At 38.5% G+C, this 13,523-nt stretch overlaps 1 protein-coding gene across 1 annotated transcript in view; it reads right to left on the bottom strand.

Annotated features, from left to right (window-relative positions):
* The window catches only part of LOC126281368 (esterase FE4-like), a 134,861-nt gene that overhangs the window by 73,554 nt on the left and 47,784 nt on the right, over positions 1 to 13,523 (bottom strand). Inside the window, exons 5-6 of the mRNA XM_049980325.1 lie at positions 11,105 to 11,295; positions 2,015 to 2,180 (exon numbers count right to left, since the gene is read on the bottom strand). Coding sequence (XP_049836282.1) covers positions 2,015 to 2,180; positions 11,105 to 11,295 — 357 coding nt within the window. The remainder of the gene's footprint in view (positions 1 to 2,014; positions 2,181 to 11,104; positions 11,296 to 13,523) is intronic.

The raw sequence follows: 13,523 nt of genomic DNA, 5'->3' as shown, positions 1-13,523 counted from the left end.
AAGGACATTGTGGTGCTGCATCCCCATCAAACATGATCTGACCCATTTGGAGAGAACTGCAACCACAGTTTTTACTCTCATGTACAGTTTGGAACCAATACGAACCATTCAATACCATTTGATGAAATTTGAATGTGGTCCAAAGCAGAAAAGGATACTTATGCTTTTTCATCCTCCTGTAGTTTGATCATGGGGAGTGTGGGGACTGGGAAATGACATATGTGTGAATACAATGGCAAAGACCCACTAAGACCTTCCCAGTTTGCAAAAACCCTCAGTGTCACCCATATGCCTATGTTAAAGACCTTACAAATGTACCTTACAGACAGAACCCCTGAGAAGACCAGACACCTGCAGGCAGGCTCTGCTGCTGCTGCTGCTTTTTTGCCACTGCCATGCGTGGTAGCCACACGGTCTAAGGCGCCTTGCCACAGTTCACATTACTCCCATCATCAGAGGTTCAAGTCCTCTCTCGGGCATGGGCACATGTGTTATCCTTAGCGTAAGTTAGATTACATAGTGTGTAAGCCTAGGAATTGATGACCTCAGTAGTTTGGTCCCATAGGAACTTACAACAAATTTCCAATTTTCCTTTTTCCACTACACTAATGCTCTTGTGTCTGGTAGTACACTATACCAAATCAGAGAGTGTCAAAAGTTGCTTGGTCTGCAAGTACCTAGGCTTTTGTCTCAGGTTCTGTCTATACAGGAACATTTTTAAAATTTTCAATAAAGGTGGTGGGTGCTACTGAGGGTTCCATTTGCCATTTTATTCACACTTTTGTTAATGTCATATCCTCCCATGATGATGCGACAAGAGGATACAAAATAGGAGTGCTGAAAAAGTATAAGTACCCTTAACTTTTTCAGATCACATTCAAATTTCATCAAATGGTTTTGTAGAGTTTGTAGCGGTTCCAACCTGTACACAAGAGCAAAAATTGCAGTCTCACTATGCTCCAAAGATGTCGATGCATCCTCACAATGTACTTAGAGAAGGGTTGCAACATGGGAGGGTGTCAGCAGCATCAAAGGTTGTGAAGAATGTCTCATAGTTGCTCATCAGACTGCAAACTGTTAGTTTTGACTGATCTTCCCATTTTAAACACATCATATATAACCACACAGCATTTTGGTGGTGGTGTTTGAAACGTAACAGCCCATTAAGACCCACTTAAAATGAACATTTTCTAGTCTAATTCAGGATCGCACATGTAAACAAAATATGTAACTTGTCATGAAAAAGTTATAACTGAAAAAATAACTGTTTGATCTCATTCACTTCAAAGTGTAGAAGGTCTGTAAATGAAGGGAAAAATTCCCATGAAGGGAGTCTCTAGTAATTAATAAAAAATGTAAATGTGTTATTGTAATTACATATTCGAGAAGTTATAGTGTACTAGCTGTTCTGGAGTAAACATACATTTATGTATGTATTTTCAGTTCTTCTATGTCAATTTTAATTGTTAATTAATCAAAATTAATGAAAACAATGCCGAGGATTGTTCGAAATTGTTAAGAAAGTACAAATAGTTACAGCCATGTTGGCAAAGGGGATCAGTACTTGGAGCGTATTTGGACAAGAAGCATGTAGCTTGTTGACCATGATTTATTTCGTTATTGTAAGTATATTAAACTTATTTCAGATTTGTCAAGATGCTTTTATTTACTTTGAGATTGTAATAAATATTCAGATGAAACACTATACTGGATTAAATATTGTTTTTACTTTATAGTAAAAACCTATAGCTGCTGTTTTCCAGGACTTCTGCTGCAACAGATTGCCAGCTATGATGAGTAAATTAATGCATAGTTACGTTTTATGCTATTGTTTCCACTGCTGTTGACTACACTTAAAAAACTGGTATTTAGTTGACTTATCTCTACTCAAGGTACTACTTTTACAGAGTGTTTTACATTGTTATCCACAATGTTAAGAATAATTTTAATCCAGACACCGTTCTCAACATAAAATTCAAAAAATTAAAACAGAAAATAGGTAATGTAGACTTACGTGCTGCAGGATACAATCCCTCAGATGTAGTAACACCTGTCAACCATGGTAGATTTCTAAGTTTACCACCAATCAAAGCTTGAAGAGGATCCTCTGTGATAAATGCACCTTCGTGTGGCTTCTCAGTGACTGGTGCAAATGGGGAAAATGGATTGAAATTCCACGGCTGAAATATTAATAACTGGTTCACTTTTGTGGTGCTCAATTATTTTCACGTACAGTAAATATCTAATATTTCACTATGTAAATTGTGTTTCTATCCCTAAATTATTTTATTTTACAGCCATGCAGTATTTTGTAAGACAGTGACACTATTTATATAAAGGGCTCCACAATAAGGCTGTACAAAACACATAAAAGACCCAATTAAAAAGTATTATCATCACAAGGTGCTCATTGCACTGACAGAAAGAATGACAATCTATTCATGCCAAGTGAGACACTGCTCCTTCTTAATTTGAATATCCTCAACACACACCATACAAAAATAATTTCTGGTTGATTGTGATGACGGGAAATTTATTTAAATGATCATTGAAAATAAGGAAATAAATTTAGAAATTAAAATAGAAATGATAAAGCATTATGTAAGGCCTTTCATGACTGCTGTCAATTACACTGAACTCTTTTGGTTACTCAAATTATTTCACATATTGTCCTATGCCTTCTGTCGTGGCAGCTATCAAGTAGACAACAAAGAAGTGTTTTAACAAAGAGATATGGGATTCTCGTGCAACACAGTGGACAGTATTGCCACAGTACAACAGTGGCCAAGGGCACGGCCACTGAAGGGCAGACTGAGAAGATTCAGTCTGTTTATGTGACTTGTTGTATATACATGTGTAGATGCTTGTACTTAAATTATATTTAATTTATTTCTGTATTGAAATATAAAGTGGAAGTGTTTAAGTAAAAATGTATTTACAAAACTATGAATGCCTATTCTATTAGATGCAGTGCTGCACAGGTTTTTAGAATCCCAGATTCTGGAAATCCTTATAAGGTAACTGATGTTATAAGTCTTCAGATTATCTTTAAATATATGTGTCTTCCAAAACACCTCTTTTATATCTGTCAGTAGGGTGTTACTGACTGCAGTGTCAGAACTTTAGAGGCTTCTATAATTTTCAGAAAAGTATAATGAAACTCCCTGAGAGATTAAAATTTTGGTTTAAGAAAAGTGAAGATCTTTTGAACACATATGGTAAAGCAATCAGTTACAGTTAGTACAAAAAGCTTAAGTCTATGTAAGACAGTTTTGATCACATCTTACATAATCATCACTGTTGACGCAATATACTTAGGCCAACATTAGACTAACTGCTATTTTATAAGTAACATATTAGGCACAAAAATTCTTTACATCAGTTATAGATCTTAAAAAGCATTAGGGATATATGTGAGAGTTACAAAACTCTGAGTAACTAAACAAACATTTTTTTTGCCTTATTTCACAATTTTATTATGCTTTTGCACAACTTAGGTTTCAGGTTATGAACCCATTTTCAAGTACAAGTACATTACTGATTCCAAAGATGATCATGCGAAGATAAACATGATGATAAAGCAAACACAGTACCTTAACTTCTTAATGTAAAATTACTTCAGTGATATTGACAAATTACATATGAAATTATACAATTCACCAATTACACTAAAGTGACTAAATGTACCTAGGAATAAAGTTATGCGTCAGCCTAGAACTTTTTACCTACTGATGGATTGAGGCCCAAAGCTTTATTTCTGTCCCGGATGTGTGATATTATCTAAAAGAGGTGAATAATTGAATTGGGTTTGCTAATTTAATAATTGGTGTGCGGAGGTACTCATCTGTATTTTTTTTGATTTCTAGAATTTCTAACTGTCTGAGTTTAGCCCCCTTTTCCTCTGTGTGTAAGACTTGCTTCTTCAGTCCCCATCTTCTACGATGTTGTTTGAGCCTCGTGCAGATTGACCTCCCTGTCTATCCAGTGTAGCAAAACTCCTGGTATATGATCACATAAATCCCACTTTTTGTGATGGCTGGTTGTTTGTCTTTTGCATTGAACAAGCAACTTTGTGTTGTCTGAGGGACACAGAAAAGCACAGAGGAACCCTTTGCCTTCAAAATATTACTTATCCTGTTTGATGTTTTCCTTATAAAAGGTAATCTGCACCATTTCTTTTCCCATTTATCTGTGTTTTACATTGGGGACAGTATGCACCTGGCTTGCTTCTTCATCTTTTTACTTAGAATTTTGTCAACTATGTTGGGTATAAAGCTGGCCTTCTAGTCACAGATGCTTCACAAAACCATCTGGGTGACTTTGCTAACAGTGACAATTATGTGGCATATGGTTTTGAAGTATTTTTGGTTACTTGAGCACAGCTCTATTACCATTCTGTTGACCAATGCAATAAGTGATGGATTTGGGATTTGGGAGATACACAAGATAGTTCCACAAGGCTTTCTGCAAATGAATGTATATAGAGAAGTCATTATGCTATAAAATTGTAGCAAAATGCAGGAAGACTTTCAGAGGATCGATGCTCGGTGCAGGGAATGACAACTGATCTTCAACATAAATAAATGTAATGTATTGTGAAAATATAGACAGAAAGACTCTTTATTGTGTGATAACCAAATTAAAAGAATCACTGGAAGCAGTAACTTTCATAAAATATGTAAAAGTAGACATACAGAGTGATTAGAAGTAGAATGACCACATAAAGTTAATTGCAAGTAAGGCAGATGCCAGACTGAGATTCATTGGAAAAATTCTCAACAAAGGGAGCAGCTTACAAAACACTTGTTTGACCAGTACTTGAATATTGCTCATCAGTGTGGGACCTGTACCAGACATCACTGATAGAAGCAATAAAGAAGATCCAAAGAAGAGCAGCCTTTTTTGTTACAGCTTCATTTAGTAAGCATGAAAGTGTCACTGAATGCTCAACCAACTCCAGTGAGAGATACTGCAAGAGAGGCAATGTGCATCACATTATGATCTACCGCTCAAGTTTCGAGGGCGTGCATTCCTAGAAGGGTCAGCATACATTCCTAGAAGGGTCACTAATATATTTCTTCCTCCTACGTATATCTCATAAAAAGACCATGAAGATAAAATCAGAGATATTCGAGCCCACTTGGAGGCTTACCAGCAATCATTCTTGCCTCAAAACATAAGTGACTGAAATAGGGGAAATGAGAGTGGTATACAAAGTACCCTCTGTCTCACACCATAAGATGGCTTGTGGATTATAGATATAAATGTAAATGTAGGTAAAGAAGTTTGAAAACCTCACAGTCTGTTGAGAAAGCTTGCTGTGCTGCTTATAAAATCTCAAAGACTTTGGTGATTATAGTCATCTGCTAGGGAAGAATCTGACTTGGTTTAATATTGAAGTTGTTCGTCCAGTGAGACAAGCGTGTGATCACTCTCTGCTTATAATCAATGCTCACATCTAGGAAGTTATAGAACAAATTCACAAAACTAGTGAGGTGGGTATCAGAATTACTGGGCAGAAGACAGACAAGTTGCATCTCAGCACGTTAGAAAAGATTTTCTGTTATAGGTATAGAAAGAGAACAAACAAGCAAAAGACTAAAGTGAAGGTGAATTGTAATGAAGAAGAGTATGAACATCTGAGAATAAGAACTGAAAGTGAGAAGCTAGAAGTGACAGAGCAACTTACTTATTTGGCAAACAGGACCACAAGAGATGGTAGAAGCTGGAAAGAAATTGTTAGCAGAATACAGACAGCCAAAACTGCACTGAATATGAGGAAGAACTTACTTACGAAGGGAATGGCTTACTGCTGCAAACAAACCTCAGGATTGAACCCTACAGGGGAAAAGAGAGAGAGAGAGAGAGAGAGAGAGAGAGAGAGAGAGAGAGAGAGAGAGAGAGAGAGAGAGAGAGAGAGAGAGAGAGAGGAGGATGGGGGGTGGGGGCAGGGGAAGAAAGCTCTGTTGGTAAATTATTCACAACATTTCCCACTAAAGACTTGGTGATGATGACGTTTGGTTTGTGGAGTACTCAAGTGCACAGTCATCAGCGCCCTAACAATGTCCCAATCTTTACAGTCAAATTTTAGCCACATTCACGAATGCTGATGATGATGAAATGATGGAGACAACACAAACAGCCAGTCCCCAGGCAGAGAAAATCCCCAACACGGCCGGGAATTGAACCCAGGACCCTGTGATCTAGAGGCAACAACACTACCCACTAGACCACGAGCTGTGGACTGAAGATTTGGTGTAGGCTTGCAACATGTGGACTTTGGGTTATATGTACTGCAACCCACACTGCATACAGTACCATGTCTCCTTCCCAATGCTTTAAGAATTCCAGTTTTACAACTATGACATGCACTTTTTATGTAAAATTTCCAGATGTCAGTGTACTGGAACTGTTCAATCAAAGGATGTGTCGTTCTGATAATGGCTCTAGTTTCTGCATTAAATGCTACAAATGCAGACTTGTTGACAGCAAAAATACCTCAGTTGCTATAAGTTGTTGATTTAATTTACCAGGAAAATAACTATTAAGAATATGTAGTAGATATATGATGCCTTCTTGTATTCATCAAAAATTGAAACCACTGGGATGCCTGGAGTTGATGCCACTGCCAATGTTGATCCTGACTGATTTCAGGATGTGCAGTACTGACGCTGTCTGCTGCTGTTGTAGTTGCACTAACTGTAGAATGACCTCCATGTTTCCAGGACAAAAATTCACTTTATGTGGTTTGTCACTATACTGTCATGTTACACTAAAGATGCATGATGTAATGAGTGTTTCCACAGTTCATGTTACACACTTCTAGAGATTGAAGAGGAAACTTAGTAGATAAAGTTTTGCATAAGAATGCATGTCCAGAAACAGTTTGTTTCCATGTTATGAGGAAAACATGAGCTACTCAATGGTGTGCTAGATGTTTCATATACAGTGTGCCTATTAGGGTAGGCTACTCACATTCATGAATGGTATGATGATGTGATGTCCTTTATTTTCATCTGCCTTGTTTTAAGCTTCCTGGTAATGTGTCAGTTGACATTGTGATGATTAGTACTGCAGAAACAGGATGCCTGAGTACACATTCACAGAGTACATCAATTTGTTGTTAGATTGTGGTGAAGCTTGCCATAATGGAAGAGGAGCTTAATATCTGCACTACAAGTACTTTGCAGTATGACTCTATCCCATTCCATGTTTGCCAGAGCAGAATAACAACTGTGAGAAAGGGGGAAATTCACAAGCAAACTCTGGTGCTCAAAGAAGGAGGCACACTGTTGTATTGGAAGAGGAAGCACTTCATCAGGTTGAAGAGAACCTGTCGACGAATATTTGAGGCACTGCACATGACATATGTGTCTCACGCATCTGTCTGACATGTCTGGATGAACAGCAGTTCCACTCATATCACCTTCAGAAGGTACACACCATGCTCCTGGTGGATTGTGTGCTAATTGTCAATTTCTGTACTTGGTTTTTACTCTGTTGTGCAGATTTTCCTTGATTTCCAAAGTGAATTTTACTCACCAAAAAAGCATATTTCAAAAGGAACATGTTTTGAACACTTGAAACAGCATCATTTGGGATCAAGAGAACCCAAAACCCATGAGTACATGAAGACTTCAGCATGCCTTCAGCATTAGTGTCTGGGCAAGTATCTGCAAAGGTCATGTGAGTAGACTGTACATCCTTCCTCCCCATTTGAAAAGTGCCATGTACTTGATATTCCTGCAACAAGTGCTGGTGGAGTTTTTGGAAGATGTCCCATTGGACATTCGGCATGAATTGTGCTTCTAGAATGATGACATGGCAGTACCTTTTGCAATTCATACTCGACATCATCTGAACATAGTCTTCGAGTACAGGTGGATCATTCAAGGTAGACCACATGCTTAGCCGCAAAGATCCCCAGATTTAACCTCTTTAGAATTTTTCTTGTAGGGCCACATGGGGAGTCTTGTTTACAAGACCCCAGTCCAGTTGGAGGAAGATCTGGTTGCATGGATCATGGCTGCAACAGAAGTGATTAACCATACACCACTCATGTTGGACAGAGTTTAGAACTTACCTCACAGATATACTGTGTGCACCAAACTTCGTGGTCAACACATCACACAGCTGTTGTAATATCAAAGTAAATAGGAATGAAATCTGTACATTTTGTCTTCCTTCTAAAATGGAAATGAACCATTTCTGGACAGAGGTTCCCCAGTAAAACTTGACTTACTAAGTCCCCTCTACAACCTCTAGAAGTGTGCAACATGAATTGTGAAACAGCCAGTATGGACCCATATCTCACAAGTCTCTAAGTGCCATTATTGTAGACAGCACTCTACATATATTTCCATGTAAAACTCAATACAAAGAGATGTAATAAATATGGAATCATTTTCTACTCAAATTACACAATGCAAGGATTACAAGTGGTACAAAACCATTCACAAAACATAAATTATAACTTTAATAAAAGGCTCCACCACTGTTGTTTTGAACCACAATGATTACCTGACAGAAGGGCACTGCCAGCTGTCAGATACTTCCAACTGCAAACCTTGCCACAGTGACCCCAATTTAGAAATCCAGCAGGATCTCCAGTCACTCCTAAAATCCTTAGGCCCATCCCAGAATCTCTCCCCAGAGTCCATCTCTCTGCTCATCCTTACCACTCACTGCACTCCTACCTTCTACATGCTTCCTAAAGTCCATAAACGCAATCACCCAGGACGCCCCATTGTGGCCCATTACAGTGTCCCCCACTGAGAGAATCTCTGATCTCATAGACCAAGACCTTCAAACTATTGCACCCCAATTTAGAAATCCAGCAGGATCTCCAGTCACTCCTAAAATCCTTAGGCCCATCCCAGAATCTCTCCCCAGAGTCCATCTCTCTGCTCATCCTTACCACTCACTGCACTCCTACCTTCTACATGCTTCCTAAAGTCCATAAACGCAACCACCCAGGACGCCCCATTGTGGCCCATTACAGTGTCCCCCACTGAGAGAATCTCTGATCTCATAGACCAAGACCTTCAAACTATTGCCCAGAACTTACCCCCCCCCCCCCCCCCCCCTATATAAAAGATACCAACCTTTTCCTCCATTGACTCTCCACAGTTCCTGTCCCTTTATCACACAATGCCCTGCTTGTCACTATTGATGCTACCTCCCTTTACACTAACTTCCCTAATGCTCACAGCGTTACCACTATTGAACACTAACTTTCTCAATGTCCGATGGGTTCCAAACCAACAACCTCCTTCCTAGTTACAATGACTAACTATATCCTCACCCACAATTACTTCTCCTTTGAAGGCAACACCTACAAACAAACCGTGGGTACGACTATGGCCACTCACATGGCATCATCCTATGCCAACCTATTTATACACCATCTAAGAGAAATATTTCCTAAACACACAGAATCCTAAACCCCTCACCTGGTTCAGACTCATTGATGACATCTTTGTGATTTGGATTGACAGCAAGGACACCCTATCCATATTCCTATAGAGCCTCAACAGCTCCTCCTCCCATTCACTTTAACTAGGCCTACTCCACTCAACAAGCCACCTTCCTTCATGTTGACCTCCACCTCAAAGATGGGTACATCAGCACCTCCATCCATTTTAAACCTACTAACCACCAGCAATACCTCCAATTCGACAGCTGCCACCCGTTCCATACCAAGAAGTCCCTTCCATACAGCATAGCCACCCATGGTCATCGCATCAGCAGTGACAAGTTGTCCCTCTCTAAATATACTGAGGGTCTCACTGAAGCCTTCAAAGACTGTAATTATCCTCCCAACCTTGTACAAAAACAAATCTTTCCAGACTCCCATTACCTCCCAAAGTCCCACCATCCGGCCACAGAGGAGCATTCCGCTCATAACTCAGTACCATCCATGAGTGGAGCAACTGAATTACATTCTCCACCAGGGTTTCAACTACCTCTCGTCGTGGCCTGAAATGGGAAATCTCCTGCCCATCATCCTTCTCACACCTCGCACAGTGGTATTCCACCGTCCACAGAATTTACATAATATACTCATCCATCCCTACCCAACCCTTTCTCCCAATCCCTTACATCTCAGCTCATACCCGCGTAATAGACCTTGATGCAAGACCTGCCACACACATCCTCCAACCATCATACACCCAGTCAGGTCACAGACATCACCTATCCCATCGAAGGCAGGGCTACGTGTGAAACAAGTCATGTGATCTACAAGCTAAGCTGCAATCACTGTGCTGCATTCTATGTGGGCATAACAACCAACAAGCTGTCTGTCTGTGTGAATGACCACTGACAAACTGAGGCCAAGAAACAAGTGGACCATCCTGTTGCTGAGCATGCTGCCAAACATGACATCCTTCATTTCAGTGACTACTTCACAGCCTGTACCATATGGATCCTTCCCAACAACACCAGCTTTTCTGAGTTGTACAGGTGGAAATTTTCCCTGCAATACATCTGACAATACTGTAACCCTCCTGACCTCAACCTTCTGTCCTCACCCATCCAGCGCCTTCCCTGTTCCCATTCCAGCACTATACAGCCCTCATTTCACCATCACATCGCACCCAGTCTTTTTATTTCTCTCATTTTGTGATACCCCTCCCTCCCCCTCCCCACCCTAGCCTCCTCTTTACCCCCATTTAGTCACCACTCTCATCATGCACTGGTGCTGCTGCTCACAGTGTGTTTTTAATTGCCTGAGACTGCAGTCAAATGAGTGGGTTGCGTTTGCGTGCGCGCGCATGTGTGTGTGTGTGTGTGTGTGTGTGTGTGTGTGTGTGTGTGTGTGTGTATGTGTGATCTATTTTTGATGAAGGCCTTACTGACTGGAAGCTATTTCTGTGACAGTCTTTTTGTTGTGCCTGTCTGTGACTCAGAGTCTCCACTATATGGTAAGTAACAACTTTCCTTTTCATAATATTGCTATAACTTGAATAACATTCATATCTACCACAAAAATGAGAATTTGCCTATATTATATAATTTATATTTTGAACTGTGATTAAAAGAAGAAATCTGCAGAACTCAATATTTAATCAAATGTAATATAATGGCCAAACAACTACTGCACCTGAAATAGGAGCACCTTCTCAACCAGTTGACCTGCAGGTCGATTCCTTAGGCATCTAATAAGCATAGTAGATGAATCAGTATCACAACCTACTGCTGCTCCAAGTCGGAATGCTTTTTCTCTCATTCCCTCTGCATTTGCCCAAGCGCACAATGTTGTGCCACTTGTTGATATGCCTCTGACAAACAAACCTATGCAAAGCACATAATTCTTGTAGATAGATTGAAGTGTACACACAATGATTCATATACATGAAATAACAAATAAAACAGAAATGTGTAGCTGACAAAAAATTTCTCACTGCAGCTGCAACCCCCAAGTAAACAGTTATGGTGTGGTGACCATATGTTTTTGACCCAAATATTCAAACACATTACAAATTATGATATTTAAAAAAGAAAATAATAACAAAAAACTTAATTAAATGTAGTAAATACAAAATATCAGTTTAATGTGTTACAAAAGTACATTAATGTATTCTTTATTAGTATCTTCTAAGCTGAAGGAATACGAATAGATCAACTGTATGTATCAGTGCAGTTTATTTTCTTCAGTATTTCTGTATTCTTCAACAGCATTTGAAAAAATTCAACATAATTTTAATCATAATTTACTCTGTGCACTGGCACTGCTTCCATAGTGTCTACAGCAAGTTGTGTTTTGTCACTGGTTCACATATTTTTCCACAGTGCTAGTGGCAGGAAGGCAGAAGAGAAACTCTGCACAGTCCGATATAATTTCATGCATGCATATGGGGGAAACCAGCTCTGCACCTTGTGCACATCATGAGGCATAACATGCTGAACACCTCCATCTGTTCCATTTTCTACGTTTATGAATACTAAATTCTTTTCTGATTTTTCATTCTGTTTTCAATACAGTTGCAAACGTAATGTGTAAAATGTGCAGCTATATGCTAGAGTGTTATTTAATCAAAGTCTCACTAAAATTCATTGCCCTGTTGATTCTGCTGACCCTCTTGATGTCAATAATGCCATTAATTTTATGAGAGAACCACTTAATCAAAAGCTGTAGCCAACAGTAAATTCTAATATAGTACCCAATGGAAAACCCTTTTGAGCTGAAAGGAAAAAGCATACATTTCACTCTTTCTGAGAACATACTTTAAAATACCTGAAACCAATTAACTTATGAAGTAACTGAAACTGAAAGTTCAGGCCCTCATCATTTCAGTTACCTATTTTGCCTCAGTGCTTGCAAGATTCTGATTTGTAGCACTGTACTTCTGTTGTTACATTTTTTCTGATTCAGACGATACCTCTCATGAATTATTTCACTAATTGAGATTTGGAACAATTTGTCATTACATAAAATTATCTTCATTCCCAACGCAAAAACGTAACAGGGTTCTGTATACTTTTATAATTTACTAACTGTCAACATTTTTCATAAACTGAATAACAACTAAGTCTTATGCTTCAATAAAAGTAACTAAATCTAACCTAGCCAATTTTCAAAAGATTATGGATTGCGAAAATCATAATATGTTGTTATGTCAGTCTTTAACTAGCATACCTCTCCCCAGAATCACCATTTTATGATGGTTGGGAAGTAAATGCTTATCATCTATGTGTAACTAATCTGTAAATATGCATTTGTTCCAGTAGAGACAGTGTTCACTAGTGCAAATCTTCTTCACTGTTCAATTATATTTAATTGTGATGTTTTCTGCTCAACGTAAAAAATGTGTTATTCTGTTGAAATTATTCTGCCACGAGATAGAGATTAATAATCTTGTGACTGTTACGTTGACATACTTTGTTAGCAATGAATGATTGCTAATCATTTTGTCAACTTTAGGTAAACTTAAGTTGAATAAAAAGAGTTATAACCATGTGCAGTATTAACATGCCTTTACCTTCATGCAAAAAAAAAAAAAAAAAAAAAAAAAAAAAAAAAGAAAAAAAAAGGAAGGTGAAACCTTAACTGTCATTAAACTTTTAATATTTCAAAAGTGGCATTAAAAGTGATTAATTTGAACATTACATAATGTGTGGGCCACATTGTTGGAGCTATCCTCCCATCACTGACTGTGTTCAGCATGTCACAATGGCTTAGAGAAGAGATACCAGTTATAGAGAGCACCAAAGCAAGTATAGTGAATTTGTTACAAAAAGTGTAAGTGGGTACACTTTGGTAAGAGTTGAATTTCTTTGTCAAACAGTTTCACCAATTTAGCTGAAACTAACAACAAAATGTACCAAAGAGGTGCAATAAATTAATTTCAACATAAATCATTCCATAACTGTTAAATCCAGGACAAACAGTGTCAGGAATTACCTTTTGAAACACTTAAATTTTATATGTGCAATGCCCAGTGATCAGTCTGATGTTACATCCTCATAGTCAAATGACTGATTCTCCATAATTGTGACATATTGTTTCCATAGTTACAGTT

This window comes from Schistocerca gregaria, chromosome 1 (genome assembly GCF_023897955.1).
Source record: "Schistocerca gregaria isolate iqSchGreg1 chromosome 1, iqSchGreg1.2, whole genome shotgun sequence".
In the NCBI taxonomy this organism is placed as follows: Eukaryota; Metazoa; Arthropoda; class Insecta; order Orthoptera; family Acrididae; genus Schistocerca; species Schistocerca gregaria.
Note: the sequence above shows the minus strand (reverse complement) of the source record. Positions and strands in the feature narration are given on the sequence as shown.